The sequence below is a fragment of the Lycium barbarum genome, chromosome 12 (genome assembly GCF_019175385.1).
Source record: "Lycium barbarum isolate Lr01 chromosome 12, ASM1917538v2, whole genome shotgun sequence".
Classification (NCBI taxonomy): Eukaryota; Viridiplantae; Streptophyta; class Magnoliopsida; order Solanales; family Solanaceae; genus Lycium; species Lycium barbarum.
In genome coordinates, this window is record NC_083348.1 from 83,670,886 (window position 1) to 83,688,914 (window position 18,029).

The 18,029-nt window shown below is 35.7% G+C and overlaps 1 protein-coding gene and 1 pseudogene across 1 annotated transcript; both read right to left on the bottom strand.

Moving 5' to 3' along the window:
* Window positions 1-631: 631 nt before the first annotated feature.
* LOC132622462 (flavonol 4'-sulfotransferase-like) lies at window positions 632-2,827 on the bottom strand (annotated as a pseudogene).
* Window positions 2,828-6,218: 3,391 nt separating this feature from the next.
* Window positions 6,219-7,499, bottom strand: LOC132624561 (uncharacterized). The gene is made up of 2 exons (XM_060339321.1): window positions 7,296-7,499; window positions 6,219-6,602 (listed from the first exon to the last, which is right to left on the bottom strand). Exons 1-2 carry the CDS (start codon window positions 7,497-7,499, stop codon window positions 6,219-6,221), a joined length of 588 nt encoding a protein of 195 aa, XP_060195304.1.
* Window positions 7,500-18,029: the final 10,530 nt, after the last annotated feature.

Here is an 18,029-nt window from a genome sequence, read left to right on the forward strand (position 1 = left end):
TACCCTTAATGAAATGATTTCTAGTCACACAAGTATCTATGACTCATTTTATACCACAAGTTTCAAAAATATTTCTTTCTTTCTTAAATTTCGTGTCAAGTCAAACACCTTCATATAAATTGGGACGGAGGGAGTAATAATCATTCGAAATACATAGATATTTATTTCATGTCTTTTACTTAAAACATTTGCAGATTCCTTAATCCATCTAAATTGAGAAGATTAATACTAGTAATTGTTTTACAGATCAAGGTCTGTTTCATCTGCCCTTACAATATGGAGATTAAATTAGAAGAAACATCTGCCTTTCAGGCCTAAGTGCTACACTTGGCTAACATTAAGGACAATTTCTGTCCAAAAGCGAAATGGAGGATAAAGTTGTGCGACTCCGAGAAGTCCAGGGGTGTTTTTGACCCTTTTCACAATACTAAATGATTCTATTAGAATAAAGGCCCTGCTATGGCGTAAAAATTAATTGGCCCTCATTTTGATCTAGTCGTCTAAAGCAAAAAATTAATGAGGTTAAGAGACATTGTTATCACAGATAAGTTTCTACAGTGATAAATGGAAGACTTGTATCCGAGTGATTTAAATAGAAATCATGAAATAGAAACTGTGATTGCAAGACGAATGAGAAAAGAAAATAACTATAGTGATGTGCTGAAAGGTAAAGAAACCACTCAGACATACAATTTATTTCAATTGGGAGAAATGGGAGTTTATTGTTATAGGACAAAGAAGTTATTCTCCTATGAATTTGTAGTGCTTGATGCGCCAAATTTAAAGCCTGACCCTCTTAGCTTTTCTTCTGTGATCCGTTCCATTCTTTCTATCATGTTAGATGTTCGATGATTCTTCCAATCTCCGGGCTTACTCTTCTTGAAATAGGCATTGTTATCTATCTGCAAAAAGGCTGTTGGCTGCTCCTTTCCATTCTTAATCACCTCCAAATTGCTCAAATTCTCAAAACTACACAATTTCACAATCCTTTCTGGTACCCCCTCTGTCTTCGTCCCTTGAAAATGGTTTCCCCATGAACTCAACCAATTTTCTCACGTAGTACAACGTGTCTTTTGTTAATTCTTTGCATTTGAGAAACAATACTGATTCTGGATTTTCTAAACTTTCTTTCCAATACTCCAAAACATGATCCCAGTACGGTCCCCACATTGTTTTCCCTTCACAGAACAGCTCGAACTCTTTCTCGATGGGAAAAAGTTCAGTTGCTCCATCCGACTCTCCTGGCTGCAGCCATGTAAATCTTTGCATGAAATGCCAAAGATAAATGAAAGTGTCCTTAGGTTCCTACACAAGTAAATCATCTTTGTACCATCCAAGGATTGGACGGATTGGGTAAAGCAATGAAGGGAAAATGTGTGGCTATAAGCAGAGGCGAATTTAGGTATCAAATTTGGGTCACGTGAACACATGGTCACTCGACTAAACTCGATATATTATGTGTATAATTCTGAAAATATATCTAATACTAACTAAAGGAAAACACATAGTCAAATCAGGCCGAGTAGAACACTGGTTAGAGGCTGTGTTTATTTCCTCAGGGTCTTGGGATCAAACCCGAGCTCCTGCACGTTTTATGCTTTTTTCTTCTAAAGCAGCCTTTTAACTTTCCTTTTTATATTATTCTAAATTCTTTTTCTTCTATAATTCTAATTACCTAAAAGTAAAAAACGTGTTTCTTTTTTATATTACATCTAATGACTTCTTTTTCTCTTTATTTCTAATTACCCAAGTTTCCAAAAAAAAACAAAAATAAACCCATAGGCGCTAAGCTGCGAACCAAAGGCAAAAGAAATAAAAAAAAACCCATATCTAATGGTGAACCCATTCTCTTGAAATCTTGGATTCGCCTCTGGCTATAAGAGGAATGTTTTGAGCGTCCATACTGGAAGGATGTTTTGCAGAATCAAATTCCAAAGAAGGGATGAGAACGTGAGGAAGATTTGTGAGCAAATGGCTGTTTTCCATATCAAAAGATCTAGATCTCTGGTTGTAATGGCGTAACACAGAGCTTTAAGCCATGTGCAACAGGTTTTAGGAGCACTGCACAGGTGTATATCGTTCCGAGAAGACTTAAAGTTTTCTTGAACGGAAATGACACCTTGAAGGATTGAAAATGGATACCAAAAGCCTTGGTACTGGAATCATTCGACCGTTTTTCCTTTGGAAGCATTGATATCAGAGGCGGATCTAGAATTTAAATTTTAAGGGTTCAACATCTTAAACTTTTGACACTAGATCATTATATTTCTAAAGTTATAAGTTCATATCTACTATTTATTGTAATTTAGTAAACTTTTTCACATAAATTTATATCCTGCATCAAAAGTTATAGTGCTCCATCCGCCTCTGGTTGATATAAGCTTCTTGAAATTAGAGTTGACTGCAGCAACATTATAAGGGAGGTTTTTGGCCATGTTCTTGATGGAGGAAGAATCTGTTGGGAAACCAAGGTAAAACCAGTACAATAATAATAATAATAATAATAATAATAATAATAATAATAATAATAATAATAATAATAATAAATATTATTTATCCTAGAAAAATAATAGTATTGAAAATATAAATATTATTACGGTAATAATTTTAGTTAATACACGAATTCACTTGATTCGTGTTAGCACTGTCTTAAGAAACTATTTCAGTAATGTGAAATGTTTTTCAAATTAATTATGTCAGCGAGTCTTTAAGGAGAAATATATAAAAGGGAGAAAGTAAGAAATATTTGTTAACAAAATTCGATCAAAGAAAAAAAAGAGAACTTTGCTGGAGATGTATTTGTAGTAGAAGTTTAGCAATGATTAACTTTTTTCTTGGTCATTCGGATGGATGAAATAAGGGGCTATTTATAGTTGTAACTATGACCCGCATGAGAGACAAGTGGATAAACACTTGTAAATAATTTTTCATGTAAATAATTTTCCATGCAATAGAGACACCTAGCTAGCGTCTAGACACTTGGCTGTAAGTTTTAGAAATTAGGCCACATAGCCACTTTTTAAATTAATTTAAGAAACTAATTCAAATAATATAACAATACACCCACATTTCAAAAGATTTAAAATCAGTAGAAGAGTAAGACTTGCTGGATTTGCATGGTCAAAATGGAGTAGGTTTGGTGCCTTTTGGGCTATGAATCAAATTTAGACCGATAAAATTTAACTTACAGAATTACTGGTGAAATATAAAATTTTTGTGAACCAATAATTCTTATTGTAAGTCAGTGACTTTATCAGTCACATTTCGACTTCCGTAATTTTGCTGTTCAACGCGGTTTTGCGGTCATGCTCGTGTCTAGTTATTTATGAGAGCTCTAGAGACTAAGTCGGAGCGACCCTACTCCACTCTCATATCGGTGAATTCATCAAGTGCACACTGCTATAAATACGCCATCCATAATGACTATGAATCCATTAAGTGTTAATAATTCATCCTCACAATTAGTAGCAGTTCAAGCACTCTCTTTAAGTGCGCAGAGTTAATATCGACTTGTCATTACCCGTATGAACCTACTTCATGGGATCTCCAATCACATAGGTTGGGTTACCATCTCTATTGACAATCATATGGCCTTAACCCCATCTCTTTTGAGGTTTGAAGAATTAATTTTCTTCCCACAGGTTTAGTTAGAAAATCGATCAAATTCATTTCTGACTTCACATAATGAATGGAAATTATTCTATCTCTCAGCAGCTGCTTAACAACACCATGTCTCATTTTCATGTGTCTGCTCTCACAATTATAAGATCAATTTCATTTGTCTGCTCTTACAATTATAAGATTTATTCTTTGCAATAGCTATTGCTGCTTGACAATCACAATGCATAAACACAGGAGACAACTCATCCTTTATTAATGGGATATTCGCTAAAATTTCTTAGCCACTCAGCTTTAGAACCAGCTAACTCGAGAGCTACAAACTCTGAATCCATAGTCGATCTAGCAATGATCGTCTGCTTAGCTGATTTCCATGATATTGCACCCCTACCAAGGGTGAACGCATAACCACTAGTAAATTTTGTCTCATCTGAATCAAAGATCCAGGATGCATCACAATACCCTTCTAAAGTAGAAGGAAATTCACTATACATGATACCATAATTCATCTAATTAAGGCAAACCAATGCTCTTGATTGGGATTATGAGTATATCTACTCAGTTTACACACATCATATGTTATATCAGGCCTTGTAAAATTCATTAATGCATCAGACTCCCAATAATCTGAGCGTATTTAGACTGAGTTATCATTATTCTTTTTCAATTGAGAGTTATCATAAGGAGTGGCCACAACTGTCACCTCAAAACATTCAAACATCTTAAGAAGTCTTTCCACATAATGTTCTTGTGATAGCAATATTCCATCATCACTCCTTATAACTTTAACTCCCAATATCATATTTACTTCACCCAGATCTTTCATATCAAAATTAGTAGGCAAAAATAATTTGGTACTTTCCATAATATTTAAATTTGAACCAACTATGAGCATGTCATCAACATATGAGCATATTATCACATAAGATTTGATCAAATTTCTCATGCCACTGTTTAGGAGCTTGCTTAAGGCCATAAAGTAATTTTATTAATTTACAAACTTTATTTTCTTGTCCAGGAATAACACATCCCTCAGGTTGAACCATATGAATCTCTTCTTCTAAATCACCATTTAGAAAAGCTGTTTTTCATCCATTTGATGGATAAAAAGCTTGTGAATTGATGCAAAAGTAATTAAAACTTGAATAGAAGAAATTCTAGTCACTGGTGCAAATGTATCAAAATAATAAATATTTTGCTTTTGATAAAATCATTTTGCTACTAAATAAGCTTTATATTTATCTATAGAGCCATCAGGATTAAGCTTCTTTTTGAAAATTCATTTACAACCAATAGATTTTGCACTAGGAGGTAAATTAGTTAAAACCCATGTATTATTTTTCATGATGGAATCAATTTCAACTTTTATTGCCTCTTTCCAAAATTTAGCATCAGAAGAAGATATAGCTTCAAAATAATTTGATGGTTCATTATCGACAAGAAAAGTTTGAAGATCATTTCCATATGAAAAACATTCTCTCCTAGGCCTTTTGCTCCTTCTCAGTTCCTCATTAGAGGCAATCTCATTATTTCTTTCAATAGGTGCATGAGAAATTTTATCAGAGTGTGGAAAAATATGTTCAAAAAATTCAGCATTCTTTGTCTTAATTATAGTATTACAATCAAGCACATCACTTTTTCAAACAAGAAATTTGTATGCAGCACTATGTTCAGCATATCCAAAAAGCATGCAATCAGCAGTTTTAGAACCTATTTTCTCTTTTTAGGCTCAGGCAAAAGAACTTTAGCAAGGCATCCCCCACTTTTAAATATTTCAAATTAGGTTTTTAACCTCTTCACAATTCATAAGGATTTTTGTCAGTTCTTTTATAAGGAATTCTATTTTGCAAGTGACTAGCATATAAAATAGCTTCACCCCACAAATTATCAGGTGCATTAGAACGGACTAACACGGAGTTCATCATTTCTTTCAAAGTTCTATTTTTTTATTTCAGTTACTCCATTAGACTCAGGTGAATAAGGCAGCGTTATTTCATCAATAATTCCTTCTTTTTCACAAAAAGCATTTAGAGACAAATTAATATTCATGTCCTCTATCAGATCTAATTCTCTTGATTTTTCTACTAAGTTGATTTTCAACCTCAGTTTTAGAAATAAAGGCGTTAAAAGCTTCATTTTTATTTCTAAGCAAGTACAACTTAGTACATTTAGAAAAATCATCAGTAAAAGTCACATAATATCTTTTACCACCTCTAGTGATAGTCTGTTTCAAATAACCTAAATCAGCGTGAATTAAAGATAATAATTCAGTTTATCTATTTACTGAAAAACATAAGTTTTTAGTAATTTTAGCTTCAGTACATATTTCACACTTGTCAAAACTATTTGCGTCTAAGCCAGATATTAAACCCAATGACTGCATTTTCTTTATATAAGAGGTATTAGCATGTCCAAGTCTAGCATGCCACAAAGAAATAGACTCAACCATATAAGCATAATTAGATGCATTTCTACTGATATCATCAGAAACATTAAGCATAAATAGGCCATGGTTACAAGATCCTTTGCCCACAAAAATATTATTTTTGGTCAACACTTTTTTTTTTATGACAAGGGAACCCGAAGTCTAACACTTTTTTTTAATCAATCTCTTCCATCTTCAATGAAGAATGGAAGCCATATATTATTGATATAGTATAGTACACAAAACAACAGAGGATTTCCTCAACGGTATCCCAAATGTACCAAGAAGGTTGACAAGTCTTAAGGAACCATTCTGTTAAAAGTTTGGAGTCAGTCTCAGTCTCCAGTTTCTTGATTCTATTTCTATAGCACCATTCAATATCAATTTTAAGAGCCAAAGTCTCAACCATATTGTTAGTAGAGATACCAAGGGGAGCAGCATATGCTTTGATTAGTTTCCCAACTTCAATTCTGATAACTCCTCCAGCACCACTTAATCCAGGACTGCCTTTTGAGCATCCATCTGAGTTGAGTTTCATGAAGCCTGGAGCTGGAAATGCCTATTTGATAGAGATAGTAGTAATAAGAGGCTTGGCATTGTCCATCAGATGACAAAATTGTTCCCAAGGCATAAAAGGATGAATACCGGGAAACTGCTTGTGAACTGTCACTGTAGCCTGATGATAAATCTACTGAAAAATTATGGGAAGAAAGATCTTGATGTTGTCGAATCTGTTTCTACATCTAGCTCTCTATATTTGTCAAATGATGATACCAGGGGTAATTTGTACAATCATACTCTGAATATCATTGGTTCCTCTAGTCATCCACGATTTGATTATCATAGCTCTTATTTCAGAGCTTCCATTATTTATACCAAAAATTTGATTAAAGTGATACCAAATTATTTTACTTACCATACTGTGAAGGAATAAATAGTCTTCCTCTTCTTGTGGGTGGTTGATACAGCAGACAACTGGAAGGTAGATTGAGACCAAACTTTCTCATATTCAGATTCACTGAAATCTTATGTCTGAGGAGTTTCCATAAAAAGAAGGAAACCTTAAAGGGGCTCTTCTTATGCAAAGTCATTCTGTTAATCAAAGAGGTACTTTTATGTTCCCTAATAGCATTCCATTCCCTAATAGCATTCCAGACAGACTTACAATAAAATTTCCCATCTGTTGTCACTGTCCTCATGGGATGGTCAGGTAAATTAGAACATTTTATTGTAATTCCAAGAATGTAGAAACCATCTCATTTGGAAGAACAACTAGTTTGTCAGAATTCCATTCTCCATTTAAAAGATAGTGAGCTACTGTTCCTTTGATGGAAGTGGAAGCTGATTGAAATTGTGCAAGTCTTCCTTCGCCAATCCAGTTGTCCCACCAAAAACTTGAATTGCCACTCTGAAGTCTCCAAGTAATTAGATGTTCAACCTTGTCTCTGCTTCTCATAAGTCTTCTCCAACAGTGAGACTGATTATAATTCCACTTTCTAGCTACTGGTTGGACTATTCTGCTATTTTTGACTTTGAGAAAGTTAGTCCAATTAGAATCTCTAGTTCTGAATTGCCACCATCGTTTACTCCTGTCCCCCTTTCCTCAGTAGGATAAGTCATCTTATTCCAAGCTACGCAGTGATTATTGTTTTTGTCATCTTTGTTTCCCTAGAAGAAGTTAGCAAAAAAAAAAAAAACAATTTGTAGAAGAATTGTCTTGGCATATAGTAGAATGAGTATGATTCGTCACTCTTAATCGGAGGTCTCTAGTTCGAGCATTAAGAACTGATTTTTTTTGTTAGAAAGCATTTTCTCCTTTTAATGAGTCCTATACGATACAGATCCGAATTAATCAGGTCAGCGGGTACTGATCATATATTATATTCGATGTATATATATGTACAGCATTGTTCACGGTCTTTGATTCCCTGATCAGTACTTGCCAATGTTGACATCCAATTTTGTCCCTCCTTTATTTAATTTTTATTCACTCGGACATCTAAATTTATTGACGAACTGGATACTTTATTTTCACTGCTATTAATATCGCTACTTTTATTTTTAACATTACAAGTGTTACTTTACTACAAATTTTAGATGATTCGTCATCATTTCATTTTTTCGGGTTTGGACTCGTTGAATTAATTACAATACAACATTTGATAAAATATATTTTTTACATACTAATTATTTATTGCCTTTTCATAACATATATTATACCAGTTATTAAATTGGAAGCTCAAAAATAATTAAATAGTGGAGGAAGGATCAACAATTTTCAGCCAAATTAATGACCCAAAATACAAATACAATATTATTTCCCTACCCAAATAAACAACCCACATTTTAAATATCCAACCCACATTTATATCAGCCCATATTTAAATTAATGGACCGACCCAAACGAATTATTGGCCAGCCCATTACCCGACCCGGTCCGGCCCAACACACATTTTTCTTACCCTAACCTCTCTTTCTCTTCCCTCATTCTTTTCTCTTCTCTTCCGCCTCCTTTCCTTTTCTTTCTCTCATTTTTTTTCTCCATCTCTTTTCTCCTCCTTCAACTCACCATCGCCGCCCCCTCATCTCCACGCTTCTGCACCTCCACTATCCCGTGTCCCCCATGTTTCCCTGTCCCCCACTTCGTTTTGCCATCTCCACCATCACTGCTCTTCACGTTCCACCCCACTTCACCCGACACCCTTCCACTTCTCCTCTTTCCCACGCTCTGCCATCTCCACGCCTGTCCCCCGCTTCCTCTCTCTCATACGCTCCTCCCCTTTATTCAATACGAAGAAAAACCCTATAAAGATGGTCGAAGTTGAATGGAAAAAAAAAGGGATCCGAACATCAGAAGAGGATTTGGAACCCAAAAAACAAAACATCAATTTTGATCAATAATATAGCCACATATTACTCTATTTTTACTTTCTAATCTGAAGCCTTAATTACTTTAATCGTTTTCGAGTTCGAGTAGATTCGACGACCTCGACATCCCAGTTCATTGCGCACAAAACAGGTAAACTTCGATACGTTTATTACTTCTAGTCTTTAGTTTCTGCTTTTAGTTAAATTTTAGCTGATTTTGCTACTTTTAAGTTATGTAATTTCTTTGTCGTCATATTATTCCTTTGAGGTTTGGGAGCTGTTAGGATAGAATTTTAGTCGCCAAAATGAATCTGAAAGGTGTATACTGTAGTTTGGATGTTTAGACTGAATTCCCAGAACTTAGAACCCATTTAGAGCCGAATATACATGTGGTACAAAATGAGCTAACAAGATAAGAAGAAGATATACATTCGGTATACACCCGATATACACACCCTGATACATATTCTAGGTATACTGTGTATATGGTTAAAACAGTTCTAAACTATCCCTCTTTCACTTTGTTTATTCAAGTAATATACTCCGACATGAATGTGATTTGTTTGGGTTAGATGTTATATAACCTTGAATCTGTTCAGCTTTTTACTGGGATCTAGTATGTTTTGGTTAACCTATCCTAATTATAGCAATACATCAGGCCTGCTAGGTTTACTAAGATTAATCAACTTATTCCCTGCTCTGATTACGCTATTGTGACTGTCGTCTGGCTAAGCGTAAGCTAATTTGGTCTGAATCTCGTTGCGATATACTTGACGATTCATAAGTATGATTAAAAGATGTTATGTTTGGCCATATCTATGCTTATGAGTGTGATAACATGAACAATGAGGCTGTCAATTTGTTTTACAAATCAGTAGGTGTTACTTGCAGATTTTAGGACAAATATGCATAACTGTAGTTCGAACTATTAAAAATAACAATTTCTGTTGGTCTGGTTCTGTTTTAGCCTCATCTGAATCAAATTCGAAGCTTTTGAATGATTGTCCTCAAATGAATCAGTCACTAACCAAATTTACTCCTTAACTTTACAAAGAATGCTTCTCTTTAGGTCCGTAACAAGTGTTGTTTACTGGATGCTTTCACTTCATGAGCTGATAAAGTTCTAGTCAAGTTCATGCTAGTTTCAAATCTGCAGTAGTGATGCCTCTCCAATCATGATTCACAGATATTTTCTTTCTCGTCTTGCCTAGGAACCAAGGAAGTAGTTGCCCCTTTTTAGTTTGAATGAGAGGTTTGTTGTTGTATTGCTTATTTGACAGAACATTAATATATGTCTTCTCAAAGTTCTGTTTTTTGGTTAAGCTCTTATCATTACCTCAGCTAGTCTTAAGATTCATATTGCCAAAAAATAGTTTCAAGTCCAAAAGTTCAACCTGTGTATCTTCAGCATTATATTAGCCTTTGGAACCAGAATTTGATCTAGTTGGTTCAGGATGATCAGGTGACTGTTTTAGGTATCAGCAGTCTAAAACATCCTGTAAGATGTATATGGATGTCTGGCAGTACTAATATGTTCATATGTGACTCAAATCTGTGAAGTATACCTCTGTGTTTGACTCTATTTCCCTGCTGGAGGAATATGTTTTGTGGTTCTTCATTTGATGAATAAGATCTATGCTATATGTGTGTGAGTATTAAACTGAACTGTTTTCAGTTTCTGTGCGCAAAAGATAAAACTGGTTCCGGAAAAGACAAAAAGAATAAGTATAAATCCAGTGTTGTCTAAGAGAGAATGAAAAGGTGTCTTAACTTGAACTTTGCAAGATCTCCTCTTTCAACTCTTTAAAATCTGTATGAGTGGTATTCGTCTGTCCTTCGCCATTTGTTAAAATTGAGTTTACCCTCTTTTAGAACTAAACATGCACTGGTTTCTCTTAAATACGAATTGATGATAGACATTTCCTTTCCAGCCTTCTTGTTAAATTATCATTTTCCTTTTGTCCCTGCAATGTTAATAGAACGGATAGGGATATCAAAACCCATCAGGGCGTGATGATTTTTGTCGATGGAAATCTCTCTGATGGGAATTCCTGAATGTTTGCCTGTCTCATTGATTTAGTTTGTGTTCCGTAAATGATGTAATATACTGTGATAAGAAGACACGAATGAAATTTTCTCTGAATTTACATTATATACGTTTAATCTTATTTACTGATTATGTACTAATCCCTTTTCATTTCATTTTATGCATGATCATCTCGCATACGAGTCCGAGGGACTCGTCACTTTCCATATTCGGTGTTGGGCTAAAGCCCAACGTATTTCTCGAGTCATCCAATCCACAACTGTGCAAGAAATGATATTGGGTCGAGGCCCATATGCCATACAGTATCAGGCAGTCCGCAACAACACATATAAATTATTACTGGGCCGAAGCCCAGTTGCAAACAGATGGCAACAGTCTAAAATGGGATGAGCCCATTCTCATTATATCTACTCCTCTATTTTTATTTTGTATGTATTTAACATGTATTGTATGACTAACATTCGTGCTTGTTAATTAAACTTTAGTAACATTAAGGGTTTTAGTTTAGTTATGGGTAGTTAATTCCACAAAATCACATTCACTTCTATTTATGTTCTAAACTACTTATATAGTATCTATAACATTTATTTGAGTAATTGATTTTCAAAATAGCATGATTACATCTTTTGGCTTAGGGAATAATAATCTATGCTTACTATTTTAGAAACTTAAAACATCGCAAATCTTACACTAATATTAGCTTACTCTAAGGAACAAAAGGTAACTAATTCAACGAACAAACCCTTTCGCTTTTAGTTCTTTTTCAACACTTAGAAATACACATTGAAATACATATTTATCTATAACAACTTTAAAAACTTTATTAAATAACTCTTTTAAATTTTAGTCATTTCCTCCATATATAAACATTACATGTCCCGCTTTCTTTTAGTTTATTCTTGACTAAACCCTTTTATGCAATTGCTATTTTCTACAAGTATTACTTTAAACAATGCTATTATACTTTCATTTTAAAACTTTAATAACATTTATAAGTCGTATTTCAAAATAGCATTAAAAGTACTCTTTTATACAAATTATTATTTTCTACAAGTTCTATTTTAAATGACATTCTTATATGTCTATCTATAACTTCAGTCATATTTACAAAACTACTTTCTTTTTCTATAATACTATATATACACTTAGCCTAATTAAATTTTAATCCGGTCGGTTAACCATTGTTAATGGGTCTTAAAGGGTGCCTAATACCTTCCCTTTAGACTAATTGAACCCTTACCTAGAATCTTAAGTTTCGCAGACCTTAAACAGAGTTAACTTTAAACATAACTTTAATAAACTTTAGGTGTCCTAATTCACCATAAATAATTAGGTGGCGACTCCTTAAAACAAACACAAACAAAAAATAGGAATCCCCAATATGCCGTACTTCTAATTTAACCCGGGTTAAAAAGGGGTATGACAGCTTGGCGACTTCACTGGGGACTTTACCTAGGTTCTAACCATAACGGACTTAGTTTAAATGGGCTTTGTGTGCTTATTGGAAATTACTTTATTTGTTAACTGTTTTTACATGCTATTAATTGTTTGTTTGATATAAACTGTTTGTTCGATATAAACTGTGTATGTGTTACTGCTTTGATAAATTGTCATTCTGTTCATATTTCTTCCACTTCTGGAAACTCACACTATCACACGTACACGCGAGGTGTGTTTTGCGCACCCGCAAATTTCTTTCGTAGAATTCAAATTTTAGGAGAGTTGGCATATGCGCGGGGTGCCCGAGTAACGGGGACCGCGTAGCCTTCTCACTCGAGTTGTCCGCTTGGGAACCTTGCATCTAGTAAACTCACTCCTAGTCAACCTAGGATAGAGCTAAACCAACACCTTTTATTAAGAGCATACATTTCATATCCTAGGAGGTTTAATACCCTTGGTGTATTAAATCCATTAGATGACTTTATCCAAACGTCCAAGTGGGTTCACAACCCCGAGCGACAATAATCATACTTTATATGCATATTTCAAGGATAACTGTGCATAAATATTGACTGTTTGCTCTAATTAATTAAACTTTAGGAGGGCGGGAATGACTAACGTTTCTATGACAGGTATGGATTTTCATTGGAATACAATGAATGCCGAAGATCAATGACACCACCAAAACGGAGCTGATATTTAGACATAGGAAATTGTACTTACTTTACTTAGATTAGGAAACACTTTATGTTATATTCATTTGACATGTAATAAATATTACACTACCGTTGTACTTTATTTTGGGGAAATAGAATTTGTTTAATTAATCAAAGCAACGGGATGACGTATTATGGCACACTTTACCCTTCAAACAAACGTTAGGCCTACCTCTGGCACGAAGAGGTCACATGCATATTAGGACGCGTTATTGTTTGATATAATCGTTTACATTTGTTTGACAACTTGTTTGACTTTATTTGATGATTATTCGCTACATGACTTACTTGACTCTAAGTGATCATGACTTTACCTAGATATGTTGTGAGACTGACATCATTTTGCATTTTTATGTTCTTATATCCCCAAAAAAGTTGATTCGGGTCGACACCGACCATTCGAGATGCCCAACCAGGAGAGACATTGGAGAATTGGATTCCTACTCCAGGAGTCTTGGTAGTTTGAACATGTAGAAAACTTTAGAAATAGCTCAATTTTAAAATTGAGGCTTAAATTGTGCCTCAAAACTTTTGTTTGTTTTGCTTCATCTTTTGGAAGCTTAAATTGCAAAAAACAATGAATGCATTTCTGATTTTCCTTAATCATCCATTATTGTTATTTTCTACTTTATTTATCAAAACTGTCAACTCTACGATTGTGACATAAAATGAACGAATAGACAACATACATCCCGAGAGAGTAACAAAGAAACTAGGGGACAAGACAAGATTCCACTAAAAAAGAATTGAAATAGCTGATAGGTGATGACATAAGCCTGAAAGCTAGCAATCCAAGAAGAGATCAACGGACGACATTAGTTTAGACAACCTAGTTTGCAACCTTTCCTTTAACAATTGGTGTGAACTACGCTTGACCTGATTCCTTGGTGGATACGTAAGCAGCCCACATAGGGACTCGGTCATACTAGGTTAGAATTTTTCCCATTTGCATGCATACGAACTACGTTCTGACCTGATTCTAATGGTGAGATACGTAGGCAGCCCACATAGGGTTCGGTTGCGTTATAACATAAAATCCAAAAAATCCTTATACAAGGAAAACCACATAGGGCCTGATTCCCTCGGCGGGATTCGTAGACTATCAACATACAGGTCTGTCACACTTAGATAAAAATCCAACAAATCTTTTACCATTTATATAACAGAACTACGCTGACCTGATTCCCATGGCGGAATACGTAGGCAATCCAGATCGGGTTCGGTCCCTTATTAGAAAATTTTAAACCATTCTTATATACTTTACGAACTACGTTCTGACCTGATTCCCTGGAAGTATACGTAGGCAACCTATATAAGGTTCGGTCACACCACAACATAAGTTTAGCATACCCTTCTGAACCCAAAACTGGGGAATATTTTGAAAAGATATAGACGAAAGAACGGTTGGACATCGACAAGATTAAGGCTATCAGACAGGAAGTATTATAAACCAATTACTTTAGAAGTGTCACAATCCGAAGTTGGCAGAATATGTTACAACTTACATACATATATTTATATATATATCTTTCCTTACATACATACATTTACATATACATATTTCACAACTTATATACATACATTTCCTTATATATATACTTACATACCTACCTTTCAAATGAAATACTTTTTTTCAATTATTTCACTACTGTTCATCTACCGAGGTTTGAACGGAGATCACAAGATCCAAACAAACAAGACAAATGGAACGCCAACAACGTCAAGCTTCGAGTCAACACGAATCAACTTCCCCCTCCCAAACTAAGAATTTTTCTTTGAGTGCAGGAACCTAAAAGCGCGAGATCAACAGTCAAGTCTATCAATCATGGCAGAAAAACATCCTTTGGCACATTGTGGCCTTGCCTCAAAAAGCCATACGGCTTTACTTCCAACCTTATCTTTTAATTTATTTTTATCAAAATAATTTTATAACTTTATATACCTGTTTTTGTAGGTTGACGAGATTGAAGGCGAATCAAATCAGGATTACGTGTCATCAATTCAGCCTGTCACGATACTGAATCATTGTTAAGTTTCCGCAGACAGCTGGAGGCATCTCCCAAGACAGCTGGAGGCATCAATATCGCACTCCGAAGATAACTAGGACATTTTAGGCTCGTCCGCCTTTAATAGGACATTTTAGGCTCGTCCGACTTTAATAGGACATCATTTCTTCAAATACACGCACTGCATATGCACTACTGCTTTCAAATGCCAGCACTGCAAAGGCACCGCACCGGCATTGCATTATTATTTTCAAATGCTCCGCAAAGGGACAATATCATTGTTCGCAAACGCACAACACTTTAGGCTCGTCCGCCTTTAATAGGACAATTAGGCTCGTCCGCCTTTAATAGGACACTTTAGGCTCGTCCGCCCTTAATAGGACACTTTAGGATCGTCCGCCTTTAATAGGACACTTTAGGCTCGTCCGCCTTTAATAGGACAACTTTAGGATCGTCCGCCTTTAATAGGACACTTTAGGCTCGTCCGCCTTTAATAGGATATCATTTCTTTAAATGCCTCACACGGCATATGCATCAAGTCCCCGAAGACAACCGGAGACACAGCATCAAGTCCCCGAAGACAACTGGAGACACAGCATCAAGTCCCCGAAGACAACTGGAGACACAGCATCAAGTCCCCGAAGACAACCGGAGGCACAGCATCAAGTCCCCGAAGACAACCGGAGACATAGCATCAAGTCCCCGAAGACAACCGGAGATGCATCATCAAGTCCCCGAAGACAACCGGAGACATATCATCAAGTCCCCGAAGACAACCGGAGACATCGCATGGCTACACGGCCTCACCTGCATAAGCCGAACGGCTATACACTTATTTTACTCCTTACTTCATTCCTTTATTTCATCATCTACCTTACCACTTTAATGAATTTACCTTAAAATTCGCAGATATCATTTATCATCGAGTCCCGGAAGACAGCCGGAGATCTTATCACTATCATTTTCAAATGCAACTAGAGATATTATCACATCCTCAGCATACGCGTCACACATTCATTCAAGTCCCTGAAGACAACCAGAGACAACATTGGCCATACGGCTTCATCTTCATTCTCACACTCATATTTACTATCATTTACACTCTTTGTAATTTTACACTTTCAACTTTAGTACTAATGTTGACATGAATTTCAGTTTTGGCAGAAAATACAACCTGCAGAGACGCAACACAACGTGGAACTTTATCTTACGCAGTGAACTGGGGCAAACATGCTGAAGAGGAATACCAAACTCACAAGCAAAGGTCATGGATCTACTCTCGAACTCAATTCCGCCTATGTCCACAAACACGTGATACATAGGTTATTTTCTCTTTCACATCTCCCGCTAAAACTCTACTGAATCTACTCTTTTCATAATCTCATATTCCTTTCTACATCCCCAGCGTTTCCATAACTCAACACTGGGGCATCTTTGAAGGATTTATATCGTGCCTAGTAGAGTCCTACTTAAAGGTGTGTTGCGCGCCACATTTATAATTAGGAGGCTATAAGCACATGTTCTATTCTTGAACGTTCTCGTCACCCGTCTACAACTCCCGCAATATTATGAACCCACAAAAACTTCCGAACTACACGTGGCCTGATTCTCGTGCAACCCGAGATATGTAGGCAACTCGAAACTGAGATTCGGCCACAATTTTCCATAATTCCTTCGGTCCCCATAATATTTTCCATAAATTTTCCAAAAAACGTACTTTCTTACAAACTCATATTCGTCGGTCCAAACAAAATTGGCTACTACGTCAACTTCTTCGCCCAAAGATTCTTACATCACCTCCGGTCGAAGAGAGGCATCTGTTGACATCCAATTTTGTCCCTCCTTTATTTAATTTTTATTCACTCGGACGTCTAAATTTATTGACGAACTGGATACTTTATTTTCACTGCTATTAATATCGCTACTTTTATTTTTAACATTACAAGTGTTACTTTACTACAAATTTTAGATGATTCGTCATCATTTCATTTTTTCGGGTTTGGACTCGTTGAATTAATTACAATACAACATTTGATAAAATATATTTTTTACATACTAATTATTTATTGCCTTTTCATAACATATATTATACCAGTTATTAAATTGGAAGCTCAAAAATAATTAAATAGTGGAGGAAGGATCAACAATTTTCAGCCAAATTAATGACCCAAAACACAAATACAATATTATTTCCCTACCCAAATAAACAACCCACATTTTAAATATCCAACCCACATTTATATCAGCCCATATTTAAATTAATGGACCGACCCAAACGAATTATTGGCCAGCCCATTACCCGACCCGGTCCGGCCCAACACACATTTTTCTTACCCTAACCTCTCTTTCTCTTCCCTCATTCTTTTCTCTTCTCTTCCGCCTCCTTTCCTTTTCTTTCTCTCATTTTTTTTCTCCGCCTCTTTCCTCCTCCTTCAACTCACCATCGCCGCCCCCTCATCTCCACGCTTCTGCACCTCCACTATCCCGTGTCCCCCATGTTTCCCTGTCCCCCACTTCGTTTTGCCATCTCCACCATCACTGCTCTTCACGTTCCACCCCACTTCACCCGACACCCTTCCACTTCTCCTCTTTCCCACGCTCTGCCATCTCCACGCCTGTCCCCCGCTTCCTCTCTCTCATACGCTCCTCCCCTTTATTCAATACGAAGAAAAACCCTATAAAGATGGTCGAAGTTGAATGGAAAAAAAAAGGGATCCGAACATCAGAAGAGGATTTGGAACCCAAAAAACAAAACATCAATTTTGATCAATAATATAGCCACATATTACTCTATTTTTACTTTCTAATCTGAAGCCTTAATTACTTTAATCGTTTTCGAGTTCGAGTAGATTCGACGACCTCGACATCCCAGTTCATTGCGCACAAAACAGGTAAACTTCGATACGTTT